General features: G+C 51.5%; 1 protein-coding gene across 1 annotated transcript in view; it reads right to left on the bottom strand.

Annotated features, from left to right (window-relative positions):
* The window catches only part of LOC128263888 (transcriptional regulator ATRX-like), a 449251-nt gene that overhangs the window by 215796 nt on the left and 221294 nt on the right, over positions 1–12161 (bottom strand). Inside the window, exon 7 of the mRNA XM_052999163.1 lies at positions 11975–12112. Within this exon, the coding sequence (XP_052855123.1) occupies positions 11975–12112 (138 nt within the window). The remainder of the gene's footprint in view (positions 1–11974; positions 12113–12161) is intronic.

Below are 12161 nucleotides of genomic sequence, written 5' to 3'. Positions count from 1 at the left end.
CGTACCAAGCGGATCAAGGCAGCGAGTCATGGCTGAGAATCACGCTATGCCGATGGCCGGACACATGGGCAGCCGGTAGACAAGCGAGAGGGTGGCAGCAAGGTAACATTGGCCGGGCATGCAACGCGACATCAGGAAATATGTGCGGAACTGTGAGAGCTGCGTTAAGTAGAAGCCCAGTCAACTTCAGGCATCCGGAAAAATGCTCACACAGATCCCAGAGGAGCCCTGGGCCACAGTATGCGCCGATTACGTTGGGCCGCTTCCTCGGTCGAAACACGGGAACTCGATGCTACTAGTGCTCGTAGATCGGTTCTCGAAGTGGACGGAAATAGTGCCGATGCGTAGGGCTACTACCGAGAGGAGAAAACGGAACATGGAGAAGGCGGCGCAGGATCAGGCGCGCCACTACAGTTTTCGGAGGCACCGTTGGAGACCGCAGATCGGAGACACGGTATGGGTCAAGGAGCACCATCTATCCAAGGCAGCAGAAGGATTCGCGTCACTGGCCCATAATATACGAAGGTCCGTTTAGAATAATTAATTTCGACTCTCCGGTAACTTGCAACCGCAGGCACATAAACACGGGCAAGGAAAGAAAAACACACATAAGCCAGTTAAAACCGCAAAGCAAGGAGGAGCAGTCACAACAAATCCGTCGTATCGGAGGAGCACTGTACCCTAACCGAAGAAAGGGGGAGGACGATAAACGGTCAAGCACACACACACAGACACACACAAACAGGAGAGCAAGAGCGGGACAGGGAGCGTTCAAAATGCCGTAGACACCGTTACCGGCTAACGCGCACTTGCACAGATTGCGTGGGAGGCGGGTACACGGAGAGCGAGTTCCGTGACCGGTACACGCCGCCGCGAGTAACGGAACCGAAAACAGAGTTAGACGCCGTAGACACCGTTACCGGCTAGCGCACACTTAGACAGTTGCGTAGGAGTGCGTGTACAACCGAAAACCGAGGTAGACGCCGTAGACACTTGCACAGTTTGTATAGGATTGCGTGCACACGGAGAGGGAGTCCCGTTACCTGTACACGCCACCGCGAATAACGGAATCGAGGATTCGTGAAAACCGAGGTTTCGTTAGCGACGGCGCTGAACCTAGCAGGTCTTTTCAAAAAAAACGTCGAGATGAGCGCGAGATGAGAGAGAAGCGTGCAGGGAACAGCCAGGAGCTAAGTGGAGCGGGACTCCGGTTCCGTTCTCCAGCTACTGGCGTTTCCCCTGGTGTCGCGAACTCCGTCACTCCGTCGCTGTGGGCACCTCAGCCGCCGTCGGCAGCGCTGCCGCTGCTACCGCCACCACGTGCGCCGACGCCACCAGACGTCGTGGGACGCGGCACCACCCCCGAAGCAGACCTCCTGTCCGGAGCAGCGGACCCCGCCGGAGAGGCCGACGCTGCGAAGACAGCAGTCGGAGGGAGGCAAACCCTGTGCGGAAGTTCCGGAGGAGGAATGGCTGGCCATGGTGACCGAAGAAGTACGACAGCAGCGAGGAAGGACCCGAAGGAACCGCTGGGCCAAGCTCATGTTGGCCGGCGGGACGCGTTACCGTGTCAAGGTAGCAAGGGGCGCGGATCGGGTCTTCAAGCCGTATAATAATGACTGGGCGGGAAATTCAAATTCCACGCGAGGGAGGCCAGTGGGAAAAATAGGGGCGGGGGCGCCTGGACGATAGGCGATCGATGGGCACAAGAAAATACTAGATTTCTCAATGAACGGTCACACCGATGCATCCCTGCCAACTTAAGACAACGAAAACGATAACGGCAACAACGATGCCAATGCTGGATTCACTATCGATAAACGCGATCGAGACGTGTTCAGTATAGTGGCCAGACGACGGGAATCGGAATGGTAATTTCAAACACGGAGGTCTGGGCGGGAAATTCAAATTCAACGCGGGAAACTGTCTGGGGAACGAGATACAGTTTTGGGAAAGTTCAAGTCTTTCGGGGAACTGTCTGGGGAACAGGCTAACACAGCACAGCCATGGTAAAGTTAAAGGTCTTTCAGGGCGCTGTCTGGGGGAAGTCTTACGAGGACAGTTCAGGGAGCTTGGGGAACTGTCTGGGGATCACGAGGAGAACGAGTTTGGCGGGGAATTTGAATAAACAACAGGGGCGGGGAAATCACCACTTTCATCACATTTCCAAAGAAAGGGGGAAAAGGAGACTTAAAACTCTTGTGAGGAGTTAAATAACTCCCCACAAGTTAAGAAGCAAGCAGAGTGAGCGCATGCAAGCAGTGGCTTACCAGTTACCAGTTACGCGGCGAATTCGCCCGTAGTAACGGTAGTGCGGAGAGAGAGAGTGGTGAACTGAGCACCAGACAAGGCCAAGGAGAGTCCGAGAGGGACAGCAATACAAGAGAGCGGCGAAGGGCCGTGGGCAGAAGGAAGTAACGGGACGGCACCGGACTTTGGACCCTGATATTAGTGCCGGGCACAGAGGACGAAAGGTCGAACGGTAAAACCGTGGACTTTGGACCAGGAGGCAAGGAGACGCCGATAACTAGCGGTAAATGGAGGCCTATATAAACCGGCCGAGCGCAGGAAGCTGGATCAGTCGATTTCTATCAAGTCAACAAGTAACAGTCATCACGTGAACAAGTAACCAGTGAAACATCGTGAAGGAGCAAGTAAAGCCGTGCGGAGTCATCAAGGAAACAAGATCGCTACGTCGAGACGTTCGGGACTTAGAGCTAAAGTCTCCGAACTGAGACACAGGTAGCTGAGGTCCTTACGGCATCACACGGCTAAGTCCAGGCGTTTTGTTACAACTTCTGTCGTGATTTGAGCTTGGCATCCCACCCGGCGTGTCCGACAAAGTGGACAAGCAGAGACCTTCGACGAAGAACCGTGGGCTCAGAAGCAAAGTGTCTAGAACTAGCTACCTGCCTACAAGGACTGCATTGGCGAACTCCGGCGTATGCCTGATCGTCCTGCAGGAACTGTACAAGGTCCTGCTGCGAATAGCCCGGAAGGACGCGCGTTTGTTCAGCTGGTGTCTCGAAAGGCGTATGCGTTGAGAGCACAGCGGTCCACCGCTAGAGTCCCAGAACGGCAGCTTACCGAGTCGCCAACAAGGAGCGGAGCTGGTCGAGATAGCTGGAGGCGGACAAGGACAACGAGGACCCCAGGACGACGAAAACGAGCATCGAGCGAGCAGCCCACACTTCGAATTCTTAAGCCTGCGGCAGAGAGGGTAGGGTGGAAGCGTTCGTCTAGAACCTGGCGTTTGACCCAGGGACTGCGTTGGCGGCTTCCGGCGTACGCCTGAACCGTCAGGTAGAAACTGAGCCGACGTCCGGTGCGACCGGCCGGGACAGAGCAAGGGACAGGAGGCTGCGGCTGCGAAAGGCGTACGCCTTGAGAGCACAGTGCCTGTTCACCCTAGTCTGGGAACGGTGACGCATCCCTAGTCCCTGTAAACCCGCCGAGCCAAGGGTGGCAGAAGACATCGCGAGAAAAGCCGGCGAGGAAGACACCACTTCGCAGCCGGCACGATCCAGAGAGGCGTTCAACGTGGGAAGGAGACGACGGCAGGACGTAATTCTACATAACCATTACACCACCCCGGCCGAGGGTCAAGTCGGCGAATAAAAGATCACTGTATACTCCCAATCTTTCTGTGTGTTTTCACTGGTCAAAAGGGCGGTCACGTATATATAAATTTGGTGGGACGAACAATTACATCTTCTGAGCTAGCCGCACGACATTCGTAGCGAGCAGATAATAAAGAAAATCAGTTCGTTACATCTGGCGCCCAACGTGATTGTCCTGACAGTGAAAATACAGCAATAAACAGAAATGGGGGAAAATTGGATCTATCTCCTCAAGAAAGAGGATATCCCAAAGGTGGCAGCCAAGCTTGGCATCATCCTGGAGGGCAAGTCGGACGACATGCGAAAGGCCCTTTAAGAGTATGTTACGAAGACACAAAACGACCCAGGAATGGCGGAAATTTTGGCTGAGCTGGAGGAATTGTACGACAAACCAAGCTCGAGCGGCAAGTTAAAAGTCCCAGACGCCGAACAGCTCATAGCCAGCCTGGGCGTTGAGAGCATGAAGGAGGCAGGAAGATCCAGGGGCCCAAGCCAAGAAAGAAGAACAGAACAGCAAAGGCCCAGCGCACCAGACTATACAAAAGTCGCGAAGCAAGTCAGGGAATGGTCGTTCAAGTTTGACAGCACGGAGAAACCACTGGAGTTTCTGGAACAAGTATGATGGTCAGCAAACACATAAGGTTTGAACCTGAACCTCATTCCACGAGCCATGCCTGAATTGCTGCAAGGCAAGGCCCTAAAATGGTTCATATCAAACAATAAACACTGGAGGACATGGGGAGAGTTCAGCGACAGTTTTCGAACGTATTTCCTGCCAAGGGGTTTCTTCACAAAGCTCGCAGATCAGGTCAAACAAAGGAAACAGGGCTTTAGAGAGTCGTTCAAGGACTATATGGTTGACATGCAGACCATGATGAGACCACTTGGCTACTCCCCAAAGGAAACACTCGAGCAGATAAAGGAAAACTGCACGCCTGACCTGAGGATATATAAGATAGACGATCTAGAGTCTCTAATGGTGCTGGCTGACGAGTATGAAGAACTCGAGAAAGAGCGAGAAGCATTTATTCAAGAAAACAAATTCTCGCGAAGCAAAACAACAGCACCACAAGTCACGTGTAGAAGGTGCGAAGAAGAAGGCGGACACCAAGCACCTATTGACGTTCCAAGACAATGGACTCCAAACACCTACAACCACCAGAGCACGTTATGGAGGCCACCCAATACCAATCAGAGACCACCCAGCGCAGCTCCAAGAGCCCACAGGTCACAGACACACATCGTGAACCCACACGAAGCCTGTAGACGGTGTGGCGGTCACGGACATTGGGCAAGAGGATGCCAAAACCAAAGGCTGCTTTTCTGCTCGACTTGCGGCAAGGTGGGGGCTAGGAGTGTAGAGTGCTGCCAGAGATCGGGAAATGGCCCGCGATCCCAGCCGCAGAGAGGCGAGCAGGGGTCGCAAGGTGTTGTCTCTCCAAACTAACTGGCGATTTAATCGAAGAAGAGCAGCAGTTATCCGCAGCGGTACAGATTGACAGAACCTCACACAAAGCAACAATCGACACCGGAGCAACAGCGAGCTTTATAAGCGAGGAGCTGGCGGATACACTGGCTGCTTATGGAAAGATTACAAGGCAATAAGCGATTGCCCATGAGCCTGTTGATCTTACCAGGAGTGGTAGACTCGCTGGTGCTGGGATGGAATTTCCTCACAGGAGTCGGCGCCGAAATAAGGTGTGCCGGACATACAGTGGTGATCCCAGAAAGAAGAAGGCACAACGGGTGGTTAGAGGAAAAATTGTCCGTGGCAGTGGTGCAAACCAACTATGAGGAATGCGACGTTGAAAAATTCCTAGAGCAGGAGCTCGCGGAGTTTCGAACAATGAGTGGAACATCCAACATAGCCGAACACCGAATCACCATGAAGGACGACAAACCAATCAAACAGAGATACTACCCGAAAAATCCAAAGGTTCAAGGGGAAATCAATGCGAAAGTCGACGAGTTGCTGGAGAAGGGGTGCATAGAACACTCGAGAAGCCCGTACAGCTCCCCGATAGTCATGGTGAAGAAAAAGACAGGTCAGTGGAGGCTTTGTGTCGACTTTAGACAGATCAATGCCAAATCCATCAAAGATGCTTATCCGATGCCAAGGATAAATTACATATTGGACCAGTTGAGGGAGGCAAGATACATAAGCAGTCTGGATTTGAAAGACGGATACTGGCAAATTCCTCTGGAAGAAAATAGCAGGCAATTCACGGCGTTCACAGTGCCAGGAAAGGGGCTTTTCCAGTGGAAAGTAATGTCATTTGGTTTACACTCCGCCTCGGCGACTTTCCAGAGAGCACTGGATCAGGTTATTGGACCGAAGATGTCACCACACGCGTTTGCATACCAAGACGACATCATCGTGATCGGACGGACACTGGAAGAACACAGAAGGAACCTGAGGGAAGTGTTCCGACGCCTTAAACAGGCTAACCTGAGGATAAATCCCGAAAAATGTAATTTCTTCAAAAGCGAACTGCTTTACCTGGGACACCGCGTTACGGACCAAGGAATCGGCACCGATCCCGAAAAAGTAGCAGCCATAGCCGAGCTGGAACCACCCACAACCATCCGGGAGTAGCGCCAATACTTGGGCGTAGCATCGTGGTACAGGCGATTCGTGCCCGACTTTGCGCGAATAGTAAAACCACTAAACGATCTATTGCGGAAAGGCACGAAATGGACATGGACTCCAGAGCACCAGCAGGCATTCGAGGAGGTAAAGGCAAGGCTGGTGGCCGATCCTGTGCTGGCATGCCCGGATTTCGATAAACCATTCGTACTGCAGACGGACGCAAGCGATTATGGTATAGGGGCAGTCCTGACGCAGGAAACTGAAAGCGGCGAAAAGGTCATTTCATATTCAAGCCGGACCCTGAATGGCGCGGAAAAGAACTACTCAACCAGCGAAAAGGAATGCCTGGCAATCGTGTGGGCAATCCGGAAGCTCAAACCATACTTGGAAGGATACCACTTCAAGGTGGTGACGGACCATATGGCGCTTAAATGGTTGAACAGCATCGAAAGTCCCTCAGGAAGAATAGCGAGGTGGGCCCTGGAGCTGCAGCAGTATGATTTTGAAATATCATACAGGAAGGGGCAGCTTAACGTGGTCGCTGATGCACTGTCAAGACAGCCTCTACCAGAAGCCTTTAGGCTAGCTAAAGAAACTCCGAAGGACACGCAGGGAACATGCAGTTGGATCAAGGATATGTGTGAGAAGATTAACAAACAGCCACAGAAGTTTCCGGATTACATCATGGAGGGAGGCGCATTGTACAGGCATATCCCGCACAGAGCAGGCAGCGAAGACGTGGCAGCATGGAAGCTCTGTGTCCCACGGGGGCTGAGGGAAACAGTCCTGAAGGAGAATCACGACTCACCAGCTGCTGGAAACGTGGGAAGTCGGAAAACGATCGCAAGGCTGGCGGCTCGATATTACTGGCCAGGAATGCATAGGGACGCCCGAGCACACGTACGGAAATGCGAGACATGCCTCAGGTACAAGCCCAACCAGATGCAGGCAGCCGGGAAAATGCTGACGCAAATACCCGAAGAACCATGGGCAACGGTATGTGCAGACTTTGTCGGACCATTGCCCAGGTCGAAGCATGGCAACCAGATGCTGCTAGTGCTGATAGATAGGTTCTCAAAGTGGACAGGATTGGTGCCACTGCGAGCAGCAACGGCAGAATCACTTCAAAAGGCGTTCCGAGAAAGAGTCATCGCTAGGTTCGGACTCCCGAAGGTGGTAATGACAGACAATGGAGTTCAGTTTGCCAGCCGCGCATTCAAAAAATTCCTCAGCGAAATGGGCATTAAGCAACAATTCACGGCACCATATACACCGCAGGAGAATCCGACGGAAAGAGCAAACCGGACAGTTAAAACCATGATATCGCAGTTTGCGGGACAGCACCAGAGGAATTCGGACGAGAAGTGGCCGGAGATTATGCTAGCGGTAAATTCAAGTACGTCGGAGTCAACAGGGTACTCCCCGTGTTTCCTCACGCAGGCTCGAGAGCCTCGACTGCCCAGCGCCCTGTACGACAGGGAAACCATCGGCACAGGAAAGCAGACGGAAACGCCTGAAGATAAGGCCAATAAGATGAAGGAGATCTTCGAAATTGTGCGCCGGAACATGGAGAAGGCTGCTCAGGACCAAGCCAGGCTTTACAATCTACGAAGGAGGCAATGGAATCCAACGATAGGGGACACAGTCTGGGCGAAGGAGCACCATCTGTCAAAGGCAGCCGAGGGTTTCGCGGCAAAGCTAGCGCCGAGATACGACGGACCGTACACGGTAATAGACTTCGTCTCACCAGTCATTTGTAAAATCCGCCACAAGGATACGCAAAAAGAACGAACAGTCCACGTCAGTGAGCTTAAACAACAAACACAAGGACTCGGTACAGACAAGCAAGGATAACACGAGCATGCAACGACAAAAGGTGCGGACTATAGCGTCGGGCATAAGCCAGAGTCTATATAGACCGCAGGGTAGCACAAGCATGCAACGACAAAAAGCACAGCCTATAGCGTCAGGCATAAGCCAGAGTCTATATAGACCCCAGGAACACACGAACATTCAACGACAAAAAGTGCGGACTTTATCGTCGGGCACAAGTACCAGAGTCTATATAGAACGCAGGAAACAGGGAGGCACAGTGACCAAGACAACGAGGCAAACAGATTCTGCGTCGGGCATGAAGCCAGAGTCATCCGTTAATACGCCGCGAAGAATAAGGTGATGCACAGGACAAGAAACCGAAAAGACCGCAGGCCAACAACAATCCGAGGAAGACCACGACCAGATCTTTGTTTCCCGAGGAAAGAGGGGAGACGGTACAGCTCGAGAGCTTTACCGTAGCATGCCAAGCCGGAAAAACACGAAAATAACGCGCACACACATAAACGGCCACGATTAAAAAAAAAAAAGAAGTAAAATACACACACATGAAATGCACTACGGATGATCCGGCAATCTGAAATGAGAGATATACATGAAAACCGGGGTCGCAGGGAAACAAACCACTTGCCAACTTAATGCAGAACGACGCAAGAAAGAGATGAGCCGAGCAGGGTCGTTGACCCCGACCCCAAGGGCAGGAAAGGTCAACTCTGCAATCCTGGGCCAAGCTTTGGGGGAAAAAGAAAATAAGTAAAAATTAAATAGACAGAATATTGCGCTTACCAAAGCATTGTGCGAAGTCACTATAAACAAGGGATGGGGGCACTTCGATTCATGGCGGCCGATTGGCACTAGACGATAGTGTCGATCGGTGGGCTCAAAATACTGGAAATATCGGCACAAGGAGTCACACCGTGGAACATCGATACATTAAGTGGCAACGCCACGTTGGAGAGTCACACGAGAGACTATCGATAACACCGATAACGACTGGAGACCGATCGGCACGATGTAGAGTGGCCATCCGACGGAGAAGACATATCGGGAATTCAAAAATAATCGGGGAAATGTCTGGGCAGGAATTCAAAAGTCTACGGGGGAAACGTCTGGGCGGGAATTCAAAAGTCTACGGGGGAAACGTCTGGGCGGGAATTTAAAGTCTACGGGGGAAACGTCTGGGGCGGGAAATTCAAAATCTGGAAGGAGGATCGGCGCTGTGGAACTCAATAAGGAGCTGTGAGCGTCGTGGGAACCGTCGGGAGGAGCAAGTCGACTAGAAGACTACAGGCGAACGAGGACAAGTACGAGAAGACACGTCGAGGGAAGAATGTCAGAATGTGGAGTGTACCAAGGCAGAGAGAACAGCGAGTATCTTTTTCATTCCCGAAGTAAGGGGAGAATGTGAGGAGTTGAATAACTCCCCACAAGTTAAGAAGCAAGCAGAGTGAGCGCATGCAAGCAGTGGCTTACCAGTTACCAGTTACGCGGCGAATTCGCCCGTAGTAACGGTAGTGCGGAGAGAGAGAGTGGTGAACTGAGCACCAGACAAGGCCAAGGAGAGTCCGAGAGGGACAGCAATACAAGAGAGCGGCGAAGGGCCGTGGGCAGAAGGAAGTAACGGGACGGCACCGGACTTTGGACCCTGATATTAGTGCCGGGCACAGAGGACGAAAGGTCGAACGGTAAAACCGTGGACTTTGGACCAGGAGGCAAGGAGACGCCGATAACTAGCGGTAAATGGAGGCCTATATAAACCGGCCGAGCGCAGGAAGCTGGATCAGTCGATTTCTATCAAGTCAACAAGTAACAGTCATCACGTGAACAAGTAACCAGTGAAACATCGTGAAGGAGCAAGTAAAGCCGTGCGGAGTCATCAAGGAAACAAGATCGCTACGTCGAGACGTTCGGGACTTAGAGCTAAAGTCTCCGAACTGAGACACAGGTAGCTGAGGTCCTTACGGCATCACACGGCTAAGTCCAGGCGTTTTGTTACAATTTCTGTCGTGATTTGAGCTTGGCATCCCACCCGGCGTGTCCGACAAAGTGGACAAGCAGAGTCCTTCGATGAAGAACCGTGGGCTCAGAAGCAAAGTGTCTAGAACTAGCTACCTGCCTACAAGGACTGCATTGGCGAACTCCGGCGTATGCCTGATCGTCCTGCAGGAACTGTACAAGGTCCTGGTGCGACTAGCCCGGAAGGACGCGCGTTTGTTCAGCTGGTGTCTCGAAAGGCGTATGCGTCGAAAGCACAGCGGTCCACCGCTAGAGTCCCAGAACGGCAGCTTACCGAGTCGCCAACAAGGAGCGGAGCTGGTCGTGATACCTGGAGGCAGAACAAGGACAACGAGGACCCCAGGACGACGAACAACGAGCGTCGAGCGAGCAGCCTATACGTCGAATTCTTAAGCCTGCGGCAGAGAGGGTAGGGTGGAAGCGTTCGTCTAGAACCTGGCGTTTGACCCAGGGACTGCGTTGGCGGCTTCCGGCGTACGCCTGAACCGTCAGGTAGAAACTGAGCCGACGTCCGGTGCGACCGGCCGGGACAGAGCAAGGGACAGGAGGCTGCGGCTGCGAAAGGCGTACGCCTTGAGAGCACAGTGCCTGTTCACCCTAGTCTGGGAACGGTGACGCATCCCTAGTCCCTGTAAACCCGCCGAGCCAAGGGTGGCAGAAGACATCGCGAGCAAAGCCGGCGAGGAAGACACCACTTCGCAGCCGGCACGATCCAGAGAGGCGTTCAACGTGGGAAGGAGACGACGGCAGGACGTAATTCTACATAACCATTACACCACCCCGGCCGAGGGTCAAGTCGGCGAATAAAAGATCACTGCATACTCCCAATCTTTCTGTGTGTTTTCACTGGTCAAAAGGGCGGTCACGTATATATAAATTTGGTGGGACGAACAATTACATCTTCTGAGCTAGCCGCACGACATTCGTAGCGAGCAGATAATAAAGAAAATCAGTTCGTTACACTCTCCACTACCGTGAATTAACGGTACCACGCTGGACATTGGACCCTCACACGGCAAGGTCAACAAGGTCGAACGGTGAGTTGGCGGACTTCGGACCCGCACAAAGAGGACGCAGCGTGAACTAACGGTGCGGCAGTGAACCTTGGACCCGATCACGCAAGCTGGAGGAGAAGAATAACGGGACCATTACAGGCTATAACAGGGCGGCGCAAGCGCAGCTCACACCGAATAATAGTGAAATAATGCGAGAATCAAAGGCAGTGCGTGTACGCGAGACCAGTCGCAAGTTAATCAAGTGTCGAGTACCAGGATCAAGATCGCAAAGTCGAGACGCCGAACGAATGTTAGTCTACAAGGCTGAGACTATAACGCTGAGATCCAACGGGTGCTAGGTCGTGGTTAAATCGAGCCCAGGAAGTCCTTGCGTGGAGTCTGCGATAAAGGTGGCTGGGCGAAGAGGTCGAAACTAGTTCTACCTGCTAGGCGATACACCTTGCCGACACAATCCGGACCAAACTGCGATAAAGGTGGCTGGGCAAAGAGGCAGAACCTAGTTCTACCTGCTGACGAAACACAAAAATTAAAATTAAATATTCTTCAAAACATCTAAAAGTTGAATGATATGCATATACTTAAAAAAATTTAAGTTTTGATGATTTGTAGCTCAATCAAATGTCTGATCAATAATAGATACACTTTCTAGGGTCGGAAATGTTTCCTTCACTGTGTTGCAAACCTCTGACTGAAATTATAATACTCTGCAAGGGTATAAAACATATAATCACAAGATAAAATATACCTTTAATAAAATTAAAGGTTACCTGCACCTAAAACACTGTTCTGCAGTGTATTCAGTACGTTGCTGAATTTTTCAAAGAACTTAACAAAAATATTCAGTTGTTTTTTACAACCTACTATTTGCAAGTTGAAGTAAAATCTTATATAAAACTTACATTCTTTAAGATTGTTTTGAATCGGAGTTCCAGTTAATATAATGCGTTTTGGAGTTTTTATTTTTGCAACCGCAAGACTTATGGCAGATCGACTGTTTTTAATAATATGACCTTCATCACAAACTACTATGTCCGCACCTAGAAATAGTTTAATTTTGGATAAATGTTTTTTTATATATATATATTG

This window comes from Drosophila gunungcola, unplaced genomic scaffold (assembly GCF_025200985.1).
Source record: "Drosophila gunungcola strain Sukarami unplaced genomic scaffold, Dgunungcola_SK_2 000025F, whole genome shotgun sequence".
Classification (NCBI taxonomy): domain Eukaryota; kingdom Metazoa; phylum Arthropoda; class Insecta; order Diptera; family Drosophilidae; genus Drosophila; species Drosophila gunungcola.
Note: the sequence above shows the minus strand (reverse complement) of the source record. Positions and strands in the feature narration are given on the sequence as shown.